The following is an 18,931-nucleotide window of genomic DNA, read 5'->3' as shown; positions in this document are numbered from 1 at the left end:
AGAATAGGCAAAAAAAGAAACAAATGGCATACAGTGTTGGGAAATGTATGATAATGCATTTTGGTAAAAGGAACAATAGTGCAGACTATTATCTAAATGGGGAGAAGGTTCAACCATCAGAGGTGCAGAGGGAGTTGGGAGTCCTTGTGCATGACTCCCAGAAGGTTAATTTACAGGTTGAATCTGTGGTAAGGAAGGCAGATGCAATGCTGACATTTATGTCAAGGGAAATAGAGTATAAAAGCAAGGACATAATGCTGAGCCTTTGTAAGATACCAGTTAGGCCACACTTGGAGTATTGTCAGCAGTTTTGGGTCCCATATCTCAAAGGATGTGTTGTCATTGGAGAGAGTCTGGAGGAGATTCACAAGGATGTTTCTGGAAATGATGGAGTTAACATATGAGGAGTGTTTAGCAGCTTTAGGCCTGTACTCACTGGAATTTAGCAGAATGCAGGGGGATCTCATTGAAACCTACTGAGTGTTGAAAGGACTAGATAATATGGATGTGGAGAGGATGTTTTCTATGGTAGGGGTATCCAGAATTAGAGGGCACAGCCTCAAAATTGAGGGCCAACCCTTTAGAAAAGAGGTAAGGAGGATTTTTTTTAACCAGAGAGTAGTAAATCTGTGGAATGCTCTGCCCCAGAGGCCAAGTCCATAAATATATTTAAGGCTGAAGTTGATAGTTTCTTGATCAGTCAGGGCATCCAAGGATATAACGAGAAGGCAGGTGTATGGGGTTGAGTGGGATCCAGGATCAGCCATGATAGAATGGCAGAGCAGACCTCATGGGCTGAATAGCCTAATTCTACTCCAATGTTTATGGTCTTATAAAGTACCTATTAAGTTCATCTGATATGTCTTTGTCCTCTATTACTGCCTCATCAGCATCATTTTCCAGTGGTCCATTATCAACTCTCACCTCCCTTTTACTCTTTATATAACTGAAAAAAACCTTTGGTGTCCTGTTTGATATTATTGGCTAGTCTGCCCTGTTATTTCATCTTTTCCCATCTTATAGCTTTTTTTTTTGCTGCCTCTTGTTGGATTTTAAAGCTTCCCAGTCATTCAACTTCCCGCTAACTTTTGCTACCTTATATGCCCTTTCCTTGGCTTTTATGCAGTCCTTAACTTCCTTTGTCAGCCACTGTTGCCTACTCCTGCCATTTGAGAACAACTTCCTCTGTGGGACATAACTATCCTGCTCCTTGTGAACTATTCCCAGATACTTCAGCCATCTGTGCTCTGTCATCATCCCTGCCAGTATCCTCCTCCAATCCACCTGGGCAAGCCCCTCCCTCATGCCACTGTAATTCCCTTTATTCCATTGCGATACTGATACATGTGAGTTGTGCTTCTCCCTCTCAAACTGCAGTATAAATTCAATCATATTATGATTACTGCCTCCTAAGGGTTCCTTTACGTTATGCTGCCTAGTAAGGTCTGGGCTATTACACAACACCCAATCTAAGATAGCCTTTCCCTGAGTAGGCTCAAGCACAAGCTGCTCTAAAAAGCCATCTCGTACACATTCAACAAATTTCTTCATTTATAGGAGCTTGGAGCTTTTCTGTTTAGGTGACAAGTGATCATCACAAATGTTTCGACTTTAGCATTTTAGATGAAGATTTTTAATGTTGCAGTGATGAAGAAAGAGTTGTGTTTCAGTGTTAATTCTGTTCATTGCATTTCACCTTCATTTCCTGTTGTCTTGTTAACCTGAAATGATTAGTAAATGAAATTTAGTGAGAGTGCCTTTAGGTGTCTTATCAATTAGCAAATAACATTGAGGTAAGAGAAAAATGAGGTAATTTAGGGCTGAATTGAATATAAGTGTGCATTCAATAAAAAGACTTGTTTCTGATATTCTCTCTTGAGTCTCTCATTGGGAGTTCATAGCAATTTAGAACTCAAATCCAAAAGGTTATGTAGCATATGAAAGCTTGCTCTTTTTAATTATCCAGGTGAAATTGATAGCAGATGGCAAATCATCTGGCAAATTTGGAAGTGACCTGAATAGAAATGATTTGCTCATTTTTCTGGAGCACAAGATATTGCACTGTTACTGTACAAATATATGCAGCCAGATGCCAGTGGCTAACCTCAAGCCAACTTGGAATGTCTCTGTGCCTGAAGAGAGCTGAATTTTATATTCATTGTTTCTCTGCACAAAAACATTTAACTAAAAGCTATCAAATCTACAGGACCTTCTGAGCCTTGCAATTCAGTCTTACTGATCATTAGGCAGCAATTCTAAATATATCCAAGGTGTCAAATATTCTCACAATCAATTACTAATGCTTCCTCATTAATAATTTTGTAATATTTCAGTATGAGGAATGATTCAATTCTATTTGAATTTTCCTTTTTCACCTTTCGAGTCAATTGTAAGCTCCACCAATTTTCAGCTAGAACATATTCTAGATTTGCACAGGAAACCTGTGTATGCATTCTCAGGTTCAGGTGGACAAACTGATGTGGTTTCTCAGTGCTGCAGGACTATTTGAATTGATTTTTGGCTTGCAACATTTTGAGGAAGCATATAAACAAATTGTCAAAAATAAGTGTCTGCATGGAATTCTTAAATTAGGTCATTGATGAACATTGAACATTGCATAGTACAGGCCTTTCAGCCGTTGATGTGGTGCTGACCTTTAAATCTACTCTAACATCAAGCTAATGCTTCCCTTTGATTTAGCTCTATCATCCATGAGCCTATCTAGGAGTTTCTTAAATGCCCCTAACATATCTGCCTCTACCACTGGCACTGGCAGCACATTCCATGCACTCATCACTCCCTTTAAAAATGATTCTTGATACATTATACTGTAAATGTTGTTATAATAGAACATGGGCAAGTACAACACAAACATGCTCTTCAACCTGTGATATCTATGCCAACCACAATACCAATTGATTAATCCCATCTGCCTGCACATGGTCTCAATCCCTCCATTCCCTGCCTGTTCATGTGCCCCTTTAGATGCCTCTCAAATACAGTTGTCACAATTACTTCAACAGCTTCCCCTGGCAGTGTATTCCAGGAACTTACCATTGTGTCTTTTAGAAACTTGACTCAAATATTCTTTAAATTTTCCCCTGAGCTTAAAGCTATGTCATCTAACATTTGACATTTCCATCCTGTCTATTTCCAGTCTGACCATCTACCCATCCATGCCTCTCATATCCTGGGCCCAACATATTGATGCAATCATGTTGATTAGTACCAAGAGGATGATTGTGTTGAACACTGAGCTGAAACTGCAGCCTGACGTAGATATTACTGTTTTCCAGGTGGCTAAAGGATGAGATTGCATCTGCTGTAGATCTATTGTGACAGTAGGCAAATTTCAGCAGGTTCAGGTCCTTGTTTAGGCGGGAGTTAATTCTGGCTATGACCAGCCTCTCAAATCATTTCATCATAGTAGATGTGAGTGCAACTGGTTGATGTTCATTGAGAGAGCTGACCATGCTCTTCTTGACAACTGGTAGGACTGATGTCTTATTGAAGCAGATGAGAACCTCTGATTGCATTAGAGAGAGATTGAAGATGAAAAACCTGTTTTAATATTGCAAATTTTAAAATAAACATTTATTTTAATTTTTACAACTATACAGTTTTTATCAGTGAACCCTCTGAAATATGGCCTCCGAGGTTTGGTTATTTTACATTTGCACTTAGTATTATTAATACTAATAATCCACAATGCCAGAATGTAACAAGAGGATACTTGTTTTTTTCTTAACAGAATTGTTGAAATCTACAGTAGAAGACTTCAAGGTACCATCAGTTCACTTTCTTTGTTTCCTCAATGTGCTTTTTCTAATTATCATAAATTATTGCCTTTAATTCCTTCTCAAATCCATGACATAACATATCAATATAATAAGTTCAGCTTAAATTGCCAGGAGTCATACCCAATTTGCAACATTTGGGTTGGGGAGAGGGGAACCTTTTAAATTCTTGGCATGGGTCAACAATCATTTATCTAGTACACATCCCTTCCTGATGGTTTCACATATTCATTTGGTAATGCCAGCTATACTAGCCAATTAGGAACAGATGTGTTGACAATTCAAGAATTTAGCTTGAATATCCTAACAAATCTAATTTAACAAATTTTCACATGCATTCTCTGTCTTTCTATTCCCTTCTGCCAAATAGTATACATCAAATCTTTCCTTAAATACAATATTTACAAGTTTGCTATGATTATGACATACTTATGCATAGTGAACCAAAGAAAATTTTCCTTTTGATCTCTGCTCATACCTATGATTTAAATGTATAAATGCCTTTATGACAGACTTTTAGATTAATTTTGATGTGTTTTCAACATCCAGCTCAAATCTTCCCTTGCATTAGTAGTTCTAAATGAGTTAACTCATTCTTTAGCTATTCAACATGTATTAATCTGTTTATTAATGATAAAAAAAATCGTTACTTGGAGGTGAGCACTGACAACTTTTCCTACATTTGTTCATTGCAGTTCAAGAACGGTTGACCAAGCAAATTGCTGTAGCCATCACCGAGGCTTTGAAACCAGCTGGAGTAGCTGTTGTGATAGAAGCCACGTAAGCACACCCTTAATTAAGGCACATATATCGTTGTATGGTGACCCTGCTTTCATGAGGTGCCAGAGTTGTATACTGAAAAAGTAAATTATTTTGATGTTTGTAAAATTATATCAAATAGCTTAGAAGTGTTGAATGCATTTTGTAGAGCCATGCATCTGTTTTCTATTTGCATTGCAATCTGTGCTGCACGTTTATTATGGTAATACACAATGTTGAAGGTCAAATTGCTGGAGGAACTGAGAAAGCTTACTGGGAAAGTTTCAGTGACTAGAATTGATAATGTTCAGAAGTATTATAATAAAATTAAGAAGATTAATGATTTAATACCATTAATTAGAAGCTTCCTGGTACAAGAAGAGCAAAATGTCTTGCAAGTGCAGGCTTATTTGGAAGATTTGAAAAATCTTTGTGAAGATGTTGCTCAGCAACGTAACTTGTTGTTGCCTTTAATCCTATCTCAGAGCAAGATAAACAAACCAAAAGCTTTGCAAATATTGACACTCTTATTAAAACAGTTCTTTGACTTTTGGAACAGTATTATTGGATTGATCAGAGGGCATGTCATACAAGGATAACAACCCAGGTAGCAAGCAGCGACATTGGTTTTAGAATTGCCGCTGCACTCTGTCAACAAAAGGTTTCAACAGACATACCAAATGAACATCAGCATCCCAGATGACCATAAGACATAGGAGCAGAATTAGATTACTTGGCTCATTGAGTCTGCTCTGCCATTTCATCATGGCTGAACTATTCCCCTCTCTGACCCAGTTTCCTGCCTTCACCCCCTATCCCTTAATGCCCTGACTAATCAAGAACCTAGCAACCTCTGTCTTAAATATACCCAATGAATTGGCCTCCACAGCCACCTGTGACAAAGAATTCCACAGATCCATCACCCTCTCACTAAGGAAATCCCTCATCTCCATTCTAAATGGCTGTCCCTCTGTTCTGAGGCTGTGGTCTTAGACTCCCCCACCATAGGAAACATCCTTTCCATGTTCACTAAATTGAGGCCTTTCAACATTCGATAGGTTTTAATGAGATCTTCTTCCCCAACCTCACTCTCCCCATTTTTCTAATCTCTGGTGTGCACAGGCCCAGAGCCATCAAATGCTACTCATATGATTAGCCTTTCATTCCCAGAACCATTTGAACCTCCTTTGAACTCTCTCCAATGTCAGCACATTCTTTCTTAGATAAGAGGTTCACATTGCTCCAAGTGAGGCCTCACTAATGCCTCATAAAGCCTCAACATTACATCCTTGCTTTTATATTCCAGTGCCCTCAAAATGAATGCTTGCATCGCATTTGCCTCCTTCAACACTGCCTCAACCTGAAAATGAACCTTTAGAGAATCATGCACACAAGGACTCCCACCTCAGATTTTTAACTTTTTTCTCCATTTAGAAAATAGTCTATGCAATTCAGATATGTTGGCAAAATTAGAGCACAGCTTGTGACAAGTAATGATTCATGCTGTGCGCTTTGGGTGGGACACAGTTTAGAATAGTCATTGCTGACTGTAAGCTGTATAGTGTGGTGCTCACCTTAGATTTCGGCACTTGGTTCTGTTGAAATGCTGAAGTATTTCAATTGCTAACATCTGAATTGAATGCCATTGCTTTGTCTGGTTTGCACACTTGGAAAACAAGAGTCATGCTGGAAACAGTGAGCTTGGAATCAGGACTATAAAGCCACCCGGCATGTTTTGACCACATATAAAGCCGATGATTTTTGGGATGAGGTACACCTTGAAGACAGTGCATCTAATGTGCATGCAGCAGGTCCTATTTTGCTAGCAGAGCATCCTGTGCATCTGATACCTCCTAGCATGCATTAGAACAGAGGCTGATTTAACTGAGTTATGCGCAAGACAACAAATGTTCAGGGATAAGCATGCATTGGACAAACAAGAGGAGCAGATGGAAGAACAGTTATAAAGAATGATGGAGCAGCTTAAGATGCAGTAAAAAAATTGCAGCCAAGATGGCCAAAGTGAAGGCTTCAAGTGCTGTGGGTGCTAAATGTGCTCCAGCAGGACAGTTCTATGGTGAGAGTTCTGATGTTGACATGGCACAGAGAAAATCCAGTATACTCAATGGAAGTGTGGATACCTTTGTTCCACAAATGTCTGAGCCACAAGCTTGGACCCCAAGGATTCAGGGTGTTCATTCTCAACCTGCACTAAGGAGGCACTCTGAACGTATGTCATATCCAATAGCACAAGGTGCTTCTGAGAACATTAGTTTACAGTGTGGTGACAGCTGTGTTTCAGGTGATAAAAATCTAACTAGTGCACTGGAAGCCATATTGATGCAAAAGGAAATAACAAGCTTAGTAATGAAACAACAACGCATTGCACCTCTGCCTAAAAGACAGATTCAAATCTTTGATGGCCATCCATTGCAGTATCATTCATTTATGAGGGCTTTTGAGAAGAGCATTATAGGCATAACTGATGATTGCGGCAACCGTCTCTATTTTCTCAAACAGTTCACCAGAGGTTACCTTGGAGAGCTTGTCAAATGCTGCCAGCGAGCCGGATTGGAGCAAGAATATTGAAAGGCCCAAGGATGTGGCCTGGAATGGAGAGCATGCCTTATGAGAATAGGTTGAATGAACTCGGCCTTTTCTCCTTGAAGCGACGGAGGATGAGAGGTGACCTGATAGAGGTGTACAAGATAATGAGAGGCATTGATCTTGTGGATAGTCAGAGGCTTTTCCCCAGGGCTGAAATGGTTAGCATGAGAGGGCATAGTTTTAAGGTGCTTGGAAGTAGGTACAGAGGAGGTGTCAGGGGTAAGTTTTTTTTTACGCAGAGAGTGGCGAGTGTGTCGAATGGGCTGCCGGCGGCGGTGGAGACAGAAGTGATAGGGTCTTTTAAGAGACTCCTGTATAGGTACGTGGAGCTTAAAAAAATAGAAGGCTATGGGTAAAGTTCTAGGTAGTTCTAAGGTAGGGACAAGTTCGGCACAGCTTTGTGGGCCAAAGGTCCTGTATTGTGCTGTATGTTTTCTATGTTTCTGTGTTTAAGCTTTACCACAGGAACATTTTCCTGATGAGTATAAAATTGCTGCAGCCTACATGGAAAAGGCTCTTTTTTTTTTAGCCACATATGAAGTCAGAAGACATGAAAGCTCTTCAAGACTAGTCTTTTTCTTAGAGACCTTTGCAATGCCGCAGATGAAGTGCAGGACATGTGTGAGATGGACATGCCTGCTAATATGATGGTTGTGCTAAAGAAACTGCCCTATATGCTTCGGGATAAGCGGAGAATGGTTGTCTGTGAACCGCAAGAAAAGCGCATTGGTAAGGTTACTTTCACCAACATTGATTTTATTGAAAGACAAGTAACGATTGCTACACACACAGTGTTTGGAAATGTATAAGATACTACATTACTGGCAAAGGTGTGATCAAAACTAAGTCACAAATTCATTCCCAAGCTAAAGGAATCAGCTTTGCCGCTACTGTGGCTGCAGTGAAAAGTGAAGCTAAAACTGAGCCCGGATCTGATGTAAAGGGTGCTTACTCAAAACAAGCCGTGAAAGATTTAAACACAGCAGCCAGTAACGCCCTGGTAACTAACAGCCTTACCGGGGCTGGTGATCATGATTGTAAACTCCCTCTAATTCCAGTTCAGGTGAAGTCCAAGAGTAACAAGCCGGTGCTTACACATGCTTTCCTAGACCAAGGAAGTGCAGCAGTGTTCTGTACTGTGAGCCTCATGAAGAAACTCAACCTGACAAGAGGAAGAGCACAAGCAAGAGAAAATCCACAAATGCTGAAAATCCAAGCAACCCACACAAACTACTCCATAGCAGGCAACATCCTGGTGAATATCCTCTGCACCCTCTCCAGTGCAACCATATCTTTCCTATTGAAAACAGTACTTCACCTGTGGCCTAAATGTTTCATATGTTTGCACCATAACTTCCTTGCTCTGTTTTCTATAACTGGATAATAAAGACAAGTATTCTGCATGGCCTTTTAACCACATTATCCGTCTGTGCTGTGCTCTTCAGGGATCTTTAGACATGTATTTCCAAGGGCCCTACCACTTGTGTGTATAACTCTGCTTTATTAGTCCTTCTAAAATGAACTGCATCACATTTTTAAGATTAAATTCTACCTGCCATTATTCAGTCAATCTAACCAACTCAGTAATATTGTTCAGTAGCCAGAAGTTAATGCTTGTTGTTTGCAACAATGCCAATCATCAATTCGTTAACTAATCGTCTCTCATACATTCCCATCCAGATCGTTAATGTACGAAATAAGTATGAAGGAACCCAGCAATCATCCCTGTGACCATACCTATAGTCACAGGCTTCCAATCATCCTTTGCCTCCTGTTATCAAGATAATTTCAGGTTCATTTTGCCACATTGACCGATTCACCAGGAATGACACAATCACTTGTGCAAAATTGTTGTGAGGCTTGCTTAGATTCTGCCAGATCACGCCAGGGCCATCAAAAAAAAAATTCCATTCCTCTCATCACCACCACCCCCATCCCACTCACCTCGAGAGACAGACAAGTGGGTAACAGTCAGGAGAGGGAAGGGCAGGAGTCGGATGTTAGAGAGCACCCCTGTGGCCTGTGGCTGTACCCCTTGACAATAAGTACTCCTGCTTGAGTACTGTTGGGGGGGGGGAACAGCTTACCCGGGGGAAGCGACAGTGGCCACAGAGTCTGGCCCTGTGGCTCAGAAGGGTAGGGAAAGGAAGAGGATGGCAGCAGTGATAGGAGACTCTATAGTTAGGGGGTCAAACAGGCGATTCTGTGGACGCAGGAAAGAAGTACAGATGGTAGTTTGCCTCCCAGGTGCCAGGGTCAGGGATGTTTCTGATCGTGTCCACGATATCCTGAAGTGGGAAGGAGAACAGCCAGAGGTCATGGCATATATTGGTACCAATGACATAGGCATGAAAAGGGAGGAGGTCCTGAAAACAGACTACAGGGCGTTAGGAAGGAAGTCGAGAAGCAGGACCACGAAGGTAGTAATCTCAGGATTACTGCCTGTGCCACATGACAGTGAGTGTAGGAATAGAGTGAGGTGGAGGATACACGCGTGGCTGAGGGATTGGAGTAGAGGGCAGGGATTCAGATTTCTGGATCATTGGGACCTCTTTTGGGGTAGGAGTGACCTGTACAAAAAGGACAAGTTGCACATGAATCCCAGGGGGACCGATATCCTGGTGGGGAGGTTTGCTAAGTCTATTGGGGAGAGTTTAAACTAGGATTGCTGGGGCATGGGAACCAAACTGAAGAGACAGAGTAAGAGGCAGTTGGTTCACAAATAGAGAAAGCTTGGGAACAGTGCAAGAGGGAGGAGAGGCAGGTGATAGAGAAGGGACACGCTCAGACCAATGGTTTGAGATGTGTCTATTTTAATGCAAGGAGTATTATGAACAAAGTGGATGAGCTTAGAGTGTGGATCAGTACTTGAAGCTATGATGTTGTGTCCATTACAGAGACTTGGATGGCTCAAGGGCAGGAATGGTTACTTGGAATGCCAGGCCTTAGATGTTTCAGAAAGGACAGGGAGGGGGCCAAAAGAGGTGGGGGTGTGGCACTGTTGATCAGAGATAGTGTCATGGCTGCCGAAAAGGAGGAAGACATGGAGGGATTGTCTACAGAGCCTCTGTGGGTGGAAGTTAGGAAGAGGAAGGGGTCAATAACTCTACTGGGCAGTTTTTAATAGACCACCCAATAGTAACAGGGACATCGAGGAGCAGATAGGGAGACAGATTCTGGAAATTTGTAATATTAACAGGGTTGTTGTGGTAGGAGATTTTAATTTCCCAAATATTGATTGACTTGTCCCTAGAGCGAGGGGTTTAGATGGGATGGAGTTTGTTAGGTGTGTTCAAGAAGGTTTCTTGACACGATATGTAGATAAGCCTACAAGAGGAGAGGCTGTACTTAATCTGGTATTGGAAAATGAACCTGGTCAGGTGTCAGATTTCTCAGTGGGAGAGCATTTTAGAGATAGTGATCACAATTGTATCTCCAGGAACTTGGAAGCATAAATTGGGAACAGATGTTCTCAGGGAAACATACGGAAGAAATGTGGCAAATGTTCAGGGGATATTTGCGTGGAGTTCTGCATAGGTACATTCCAATGAGACAGGGAAAGGATGGTAGGGTACAGGAACCGTGGTGTACAAAGGCTGTTGTAAATATAGTCAAGAAGAAAAGAAGAGCTTACGAAAGGTTCAAAAAAACTATGTAATGATAGAGATCTACAAGATTATAAGGCTAGCAGGAAGGAGCTTAAAGAAATTAGGAGAGCCAGAAGAAGCCATGATAAGGCCTTGGTGGACAGGATTAAGGAAAACCTCAAGGCATTCTACAAGTATGTGAAGAGCAAGAGAATAAGATGTGAGAGAATAGGACCAATCAAGTGTGACAGTGGAAAAGTGTGTATGGAACCGGAGGAGATAGCAGAGGTACTTAATGAGTACTTTGCTTCAGTATTCGCTACGGAAAAGGATCTTGGCAATTGTAGGGATGACTTACAGCGGACTGAAAAGCTTGAGCATGTAGATATTAAGCTAAGGTAAGGACATGTTTGGCACAGCTTTGTGGGCCAAAGTGCCTATATTGTGCTACAGGTTTTCTATGTTCTATGTTTTATGTTCTATAAAGCTGCCCATCAACTGTTCAGTGTGAATTTTTACCTCTCACAAACTTCCCTTATACTCAATGTCAATACCATCTTTAAGTTCCCCACTGCCCACGTCCTGAGAAATGGGGTTACCATTTAACAGAAAGTGAACTGCACAGCCACACAAATTCTATGCCACAAACACAGTAAAGAGCCTGTGTATTTAATAGCAAATAACTCCTCTTCTGACTCTGAAAACTGTTCACTGTCCATAAAGCAGGAGTCAGAAACATGACAGAACATTCTCCACTTTCCTGGATGGCTGCAATAGCACTCAAGGAGGAGGATACCATCCAGACTCTATTTATCTACTCCACCACAGGATCATACGGTCACTGGGACTTGAACATCTAGACTGAAGAGTGACTGAGACATGAAAGGTTTTTTTAGTAACATCTTACTTTCAAGCCAAGTAAGATGTTCTCCTAAAGGGGTTGTCAATTGGTGGGTCCTCAGGTGGCTGTAGTGGTTGATCCAGGAACCACATGTTCTCCTGTGGTGTGGACACAACTAAGTGGTGGCTATGGCGAGAGGTTGGGTCTTTTGATTGTTGATTCTCTCCTTTTCCAGCTGCTGCTTGGCGTCTGTGGTTCAGTGGAGGTCGCTGTCATGTAGCGCAGCTCCCTCTCGATCAGATTTCCTCCAGGTGCATCTATTGAGTACAGTGTCTTCCCACTTTTTAAAAGTAATGCTGATTTTTTTCACGCTGATTTTGATGTTACCTTTGAAGTGTTTTTTTTTGCCTACCAAGGGCTCTCTGACTTTCCTTCAACTGGGAATAAAGGATTGTTTGAGCAGACGTGAGTTAGGCATCTGGATGATGTGACTTATCCATCGGAGTTGGCGTCGCTTTATCGTGGTAGAGAGCCAGTTCATGTTGCCCTCCTCCAGTACGATGGTATTTGTGGATCTGTTCTTCCAGCTGATCCTCAAAATCTTTTGTAAGGATCTTTGGTGGTACTGTTCCAGACCTGTCAGATGTCTACTGTAGGTGGTCCATAATTGAATCCCTTACAGTAATGTAGGAAGGATGACTGTTCTATATAACAGAAGTTCTACTTGGACCTGTAGGTTGCTGTCTTTTCCTTAAAGACTCTCTTCTTTAAGCTTGATGAAGCTCCAATACCACTACTTAGGTGGTGGTTGAGCTCTGAGTCAATGTCTGCTTTTGAGGAGGGAATGCTGTCATGGTAGGGAAAGTGGTCTACATTTTCAAGGGTGATATCATCAACTATTATGGAGGGCTGAATAGATGGCTGGTTTGACAGTGGCTGACGTAGGACCTGTGTCTTTTTTATATTCAGGACAAGTCCTAGTGCTCTGTGTGCCCTAACAAAGGCATTCAGGATGCATTGGAGGACTTCTTCAGAGTGTACTGCAATGGTGTTGTCATCTGCATACTGAAGCTCCATGATAAAGGTGGTGCTGACTTTGTTCTTAGCTTTGAACTGGTTGAACTTGGGCTAATACAGAACACGATTCTTAGCTTGGAAACAGGCATAACCAGAATAATATCTGCTCTTGTTCGCTTTCCAAATGGAAGTCGCAGCAGTAACAGCAAAGAAGGCTGACCTTTCCCCTTACTCAGATAGAATTGCACAGAATAATCATAGAATCCTGGGAAGGATTAAGTAGAAGCCAGATAACATAGCACGGGAAAGCAAAGCATCCTGGGAGTATTGTGGCCTAATATTTTAATAAGTCATGACAAGTAGAAAAACCAGCTAAGTAATAAATATATTTATCTGAAAAAGTTACTACATGACCATGAAGTGAAGCAACCAAGAGGAGCTAACACGTTCTTTCGAATGTGGTTGGAAACAAGTGGATATAACTGTTTTAACAGTTACACCTACTAATTTAGTCTGCTCATATACCTATATATCCTAAACTAGAGTACACACTGATGTACCCCTAACCTGTAGATGAACTGTTAAAACAGGTGAAAGGTGATAAGGTTAGAGAAAAGGGCAATGTTACAGCAATCTTTCTCTTGCTGCCATAAAAGAGATAGATAACTAAGGTACATAAATTTAGGTGAGATGTGAAAGATTTAAGAGGGATCTGAGCGCCAGCATTTTCACTGAGAGGTTGGTGAGTATATGGAATAAGCCAACCAGAGTTGAGCCAAGTAAATTTAAGAGAAATTTGGTACAAGGAGGAGCGGGGCTTCAAGAGATAATGGGCTGAATACAGAAAATTGGGACAAGCAGGGTGAGCACTGTACATGGAGTCATTGGGCTGAAGGACTTGTGCTGTATTGGTCTATAACTCTATAAATGATGAGTAACTATCTTAAAATGTTGTTTCTAGGCACATGTGTATGGTGATGCGAGGTGTGCAGAAAATGAATAGCAAGACAGTAACCAGCACAATGCTTGGAGTTTTCCGTGAGGATCAAAAGACACGGGAAGAATTTCTCACACTGACAAAGGAGTAGAAGAATCATTTTCAAAGTCGGACTCTCTTCAATTTTAGAGATACTTCTGGCCTGTCATGAAAAGAGGCTTGCAGTGAAAATTCAAAGACAATTGATTCCTGCACTGATTAAATAGATTTAATTCATCTACTGTAATTCAAACAATTGACCAATGTTTTCCAAAAATACTGTGTTTGCGTTTTTAAACTCTGTTTTAGTGTTTTCCCACCATACCTGAGTGACATATAATGCATTATCTTCTTTGTGTGTGATGGTGATTCACTTTGTACCTGTCAATATCCTTGTTGTGACTAACCGTATAGTTCTGCAATTTCAATTAGCATTCTAAAAAAAACTATTCCTAATCTTTTAGAAATTTATTTTTAATAATACAGTAATTATTAAACCAACAGAGCTGGCAGATTACTTTATTAATCACCAAGCTTTAATTTCAGGCAGTAAAGATATGGGGAATGCACTGTGTGTCTCTTCAGAAATCTAATCACATTTATTTCTCTCTTTTTCAAAGTTCAAAGCCAGGGTATGCAATGGACTTTCACTTCTCCTATCTGTCCTAACTGATAAATCAGAAGTTTCCTCTCTAATGGCTTCAATGCTCTTGGTGTGAACCAAATTTCTAATTTTCTATTAGATGGATACTTTATTGATCCCAAAGGAAATTAGTGCCACAGAAGCATTACAAGTGGACAGATGTCAAAATAACAAATATTAGAAGAGAAGCAAGAAAGAATAAAACATTAAAAAAAATTAAGTTACCTCAAACAGTCTAATAGGTGGGGGTCATCACTCCCCCAGTTATAGGTTGACTCATTATAGAGCCTTATGCCTCATCTAGTGCTCTTTGGAGCAGCACAGTTGTATTAGTCTGTTACTAAAAGTGCTCCTCTGTTTAACAAAGGTGGCATGCAGAGGGTGAGAAACATTGTCCAGAACTGCCAGGATTTTCCAGAGGGTCCTCCAGTTTGTCCAGTTTGATTCCTACAGCAGAGCTGGGAAACACCCAAATAGCTTTCATACTGTATGGAAATACATCTTCGCTGTGTACAATTCCAATTAAAGCACGTTTTGAGGGATCAAACAGAAGATGCTTCATTTAAATTCAGTCATTCTGAGCAAAACTGGAAGTTTTTGACTTTCTGTACGTACATTAAATGCTCTGTGTTTTTAACGAGGACAAAACAGTAAGAGAGAAAATTGTTTTATTATTCTCTTTAACAATATTTTTTAAGTGATTGAGAAGTTTTACTTTTTTATTTGTATGCAATTATTGAGTGCGATGTTCAGATATACACATGTATTGCAAACCTGCTAAATTCTTGTTAGTAATAGTCAGGAAAATGGGATAATCAATCAGCCGTGATAGAATAGTGGAAACTTAATGAGCCGAATGGCCTAATTCTGCTTCTATTTCTCATCATCTTATAGTCTTACAAACCTACATGTGCTGAATTACTGAAACAACATACCCCAGGGATCATCGTTCATTTCCAGACCGTGTTGAGTTAGCTAAGCAGTCATCAGCAATCCTGAGGTAGTGAGGTTGTGAACTTTGGGTCATTATACTGTAAGTTGATTCAAATTCAATTCCTCCAGCATTTTGTGTGTGTTGCTCGGTTGTTGTATGGGCTAAATATATCCACATTCTGGACTGATGCATAAAGATGACAGCTTTAATGGAGAATAGCTGTTGCCATTGTCAATGTAGTTCAATACTCAACAAGCATGCACACCTCTTGGGGTGGAATAATGGAGATAAAGAGTAGAAAGAAAAGAACATTTCTCATGTGGTGAATAATAATCTAGCTACATTAGTAATTTGTCTGCAGTGCCGCAAATTTAAAATAATGGCTGTTGATAATTAAAAAATCAATACATTTACTGGTGTTGTAGCATAAGATGGATGAAAACAAATAATCAGCCTGAATTAAGTAAGTGGCAAAGAAAATCGTACACCTCTGTCTTATTTGATTTGTACTAGTCCCCCACACGTTACAAATAGATTTCAGCCACAATATGGTCTCATTGACTCCCTTGTCCAAATACTTTGAAGATCTTAGGAACATATTTAAAATAAATTCATGTCTCCAACAAATTATCTAAATTATAGATTAATATATACTATAACAGTAATTTCATGTTATTTTGCTCTTACTAGTTGTAATATTGTACATTACATCACTACAAATCAGATCAAAAATACAATGCTCACCTCCTTTTGTACAAAGTTTTATATTAACGATACATATTTCCATTTTTACTAGATCACAGCCTTTTATCAGCTGAATAATCTAAATTCAATGCTAATATTTTACTTCATACTTTATACTTCATAATACAACAGATTCTGAGACCAAGAGTCTGTGGAATGGAAGTAGCATTTGTGAAACATGACTAAAGGACATCCCAAAGTGCTTTACAACCCATGAAGTTCCTTTTGTAAGATAGCTGTCAACTTGCACGGTGTAATGTGAGAAATCATTAGGTAGTCTTTGTTAGATATTGCATAAGGAACAGGGTAGTATAATAGGGAGAATGCCTCTACTTGTGCTCTGGACTTTTTTTCATATACCTGAGAGGGAACCAAAGGATAACAATCTAATTTACCTTTCATATGTAATAGAGTGTCCTCTAAGCTAAGACACCAGATATAAATATAAAATATATACAAAAGATAATGGTACTCATGTTTTGTAACCCATGTCATTTTTCAAAATGACACACGATGTGGCCTTAATAAGTTCTAATTGTATTATGTAAAATATCTTGAAATATAAAAATGACACAAATATTTCATTATTCTGTTAGCCACTATCACTTAAATGTTTGTATTTCTGCTGCAGATACGTGATTACACAATTTCTTATGTATTACAGTACTAAATCACTGATTTTTTAGCCTTGTCACCCTTGGAAAGTCTTTTAATTTTAAATCTACCATTTCTGTATACGTGTGGAAATAACTTGTGCCTTTTTAATTTGTGCAATAGGTAAGAATTGTTATGGGGATTGTTTCATATATCATTATTTTAGGAAAAAATGTAATACAGAATTTGTTTTTTATTTTGCTTCTGCTTGTCTGTAACAATGTTGAAGTGAATTACTAAAATATATCAAAATATAAGTTGCTTCTCTTAACCAAATGATTTTTTTCATGATTAATAAAATTAGGATAATATTGTTAACATACTTCTCAATTTTATTGGGCAAAACAGACTTACTGATGGGATGTTCGGTATTTCATAATCGATAAAATTTTGACATTGTACAATAGACCACTATTCTTTTCCTAATTTAATACTGACCAATTGGACAGCCCTGTGTAAAAATGAGAAGAGATATTCCTTTCAAATCTGTTGCATACCAATATCACAGAAGAGAGTACAGTTTCTGCAGTGATCTTGACAAAGACCGAAGCTTCAAAACCCATATTATAGTCTCTGTAGGCATGAAGAATCTATACTAGGTTTCATTTTAAGTGATTGCAGACAGAGTGGGAATAGAAATTAAAAAAAGATAAAAGATTAGCTTTATTTGAAACATGTACGTTGAAACATCAAAACCCAGTAAAGGGAGATTACTATCATATTATGATCAGACTCCTAGGTGTTTCTGTACCTTAAGGTCGCTCGTCAAATCCAGTTGTTCATAGAACACCCGATCCAGAATAGCTGATTGCCTAGTGGGCTCAACCACAAGCTGCTCTAAAAAGCCATTTTGTAGGCATTCTACAAAATTTCTCTCTTGGGATCCAGCACTAACCTGATTGTCCCAATCTACCTGCATATTGAAATGCCCCATGACTATCTTAACGTTGCCCTTTTGACATGCATTTTCTTCCACATCCTGGCTACTGTTTGGAGGCCTGTATGTAACTCCCACCAGGTTCTTCTTGCCCTGCAGTTTGTTAACACTACCCATAAGAATACTACATCTTCTGAACCCGTGTAACCTCTTTCATTTTTTCAGCAACAGAGCCACCCCACCCCTTCTGCCTCCCAGCCTATCCTTCTGATACAATGTGTATCCTTGGATGTTAAGCTCCCAAATGTAATCTTCTTTCAGCTATGACTCAGTGATGCCTACAACATCATACCTGCCAATCTCAAAGTGTGTTACAAGATCATCTACCTTATTCCATATATGGTGTGCATTCAAATATAACACCTTTAGTCCTGTATCCATCAACCTTTTTGATTTTTTTTGCCCTTTACACTGCAACTCATCCAACTAACTACAATTTTGCCCAATCATCTGCTTGTCCTTCCTCACAGTCTCACTACACACCGCCTCTCCCTGTAAGCCAACAGCCCTAGCACTCAGGTTCCCATCCCCCTGCCAAATTAATTTAAACCCTTCCCAAAAGCTCTAGCAAATCTGACCACAAGAATATTGGTCCCCTCAGGTTCAGTGGAACCTGTCCCCATGAAGGGATTCACAGGATTATCTCCCCCTTCAAATTCCGTTCCACCACAACCTAAATTTCCACTCTCAAAAGAGGATCACTAACTTAAGTTTGCAAGCACAAAGGACATGGTAGGAGGATAGAAACTGGCAACATTTTCTTACAAAAAAGATAGGCTTGGAATACCTCAAATAGAGAAATTATAGTCATTTATTACCCTAGCTGGCATACCATACTGCTCAAGTACTCTCATACCTACGTTCAATATCCAGCATAACCTAACTGACATACCACACTGCTTAAATACTCTCATAGCTACTATCAATATCCACCATATACAAGACTGCAAAAGTCTTAGGCACTCTCGATTTTTTAATGTGGTTTCAGATGGTAAGGCCTCCACAGAGCCCTGATCTCAACATCATCAAGGCTGTCTTGGATAACCTGGAGAGACAGAAGCAAGCGGTGCAGCCAAAATCTGCAGAAGAACTGTGGCAAGTTCTCCAAGATGCTTGGAACAACCTACCAACCGATTTCTGATAGAATTGCACAGTGTATCTAAGAGAATTGATTCCGTTTTAAAGGCAAATGGTGGTCACACCAAATATGGATTTGATTTACGTTTGTAGTTTCCTATTGTTTACTGCTCTTTATAGTAGTTTTTGACATTTTGAAACTTTTCAAATTCATTATTTTTGAAAGCAACTTTGCTGTACAGAATTTTTTTTAGCTGTGTCTAAGACTTACACACAGTACTGTACAGACAGAAAAATAGAGGGCTATGCGGTAGGGAAATTCTAGGCAGTTTCTAGAGTAGATTACGTGGTCGGCACA

At 39.8% G+C, this 18,931-nt stretch overlaps 1 protein-coding gene across 1 annotated transcript in view; it reads left to right on the top strand.

Moving 5' to 3' along the window:
* gch2 (GTP cyclohydrolase 2) overlaps nucleotides 1-16,824 on the top strand; it is a 47,413-nt gene extending 30,589 nt beyond the window's left edge. Inside the window, exons 5-7 of the mRNA XM_063055016.1 lie at nucleotides 3,752-3,783; nucleotides 4,493-4,577; nucleotides 13,570-16,824. Coding sequence (XP_062911086.1) covers nucleotides 3,752-3,783; nucleotides 4,493-4,577; nucleotides 13,570-13,696 — 244 coding nt within the window. The 3' untranslated portion in view covers nucleotides 13,697-16,824. The remainder of the gene's footprint in view (nucleotides 1-3,751; nucleotides 3,784-4,492; nucleotides 4,578-13,569) is intronic.
* The last annotated feature ends 2,107 nt before the right edge of the window (nucleotides 16,825-18,931 follow it).

Source organism: Mobula hypostoma, chromosome 8 (assembly GCF_963921235.1).
Source record: "Mobula hypostoma chromosome 8, sMobHyp1.1, whole genome shotgun sequence".
In the NCBI taxonomy this organism is placed as follows: domain Eukaryota; kingdom Metazoa; phylum Chordata; class Chondrichthyes; order Myliobatiformes; family Myliobatidae; genus Mobula; species Mobula hypostoma.
This window is presented reverse-complemented; position numbering and strand designations above follow the sequence as displayed.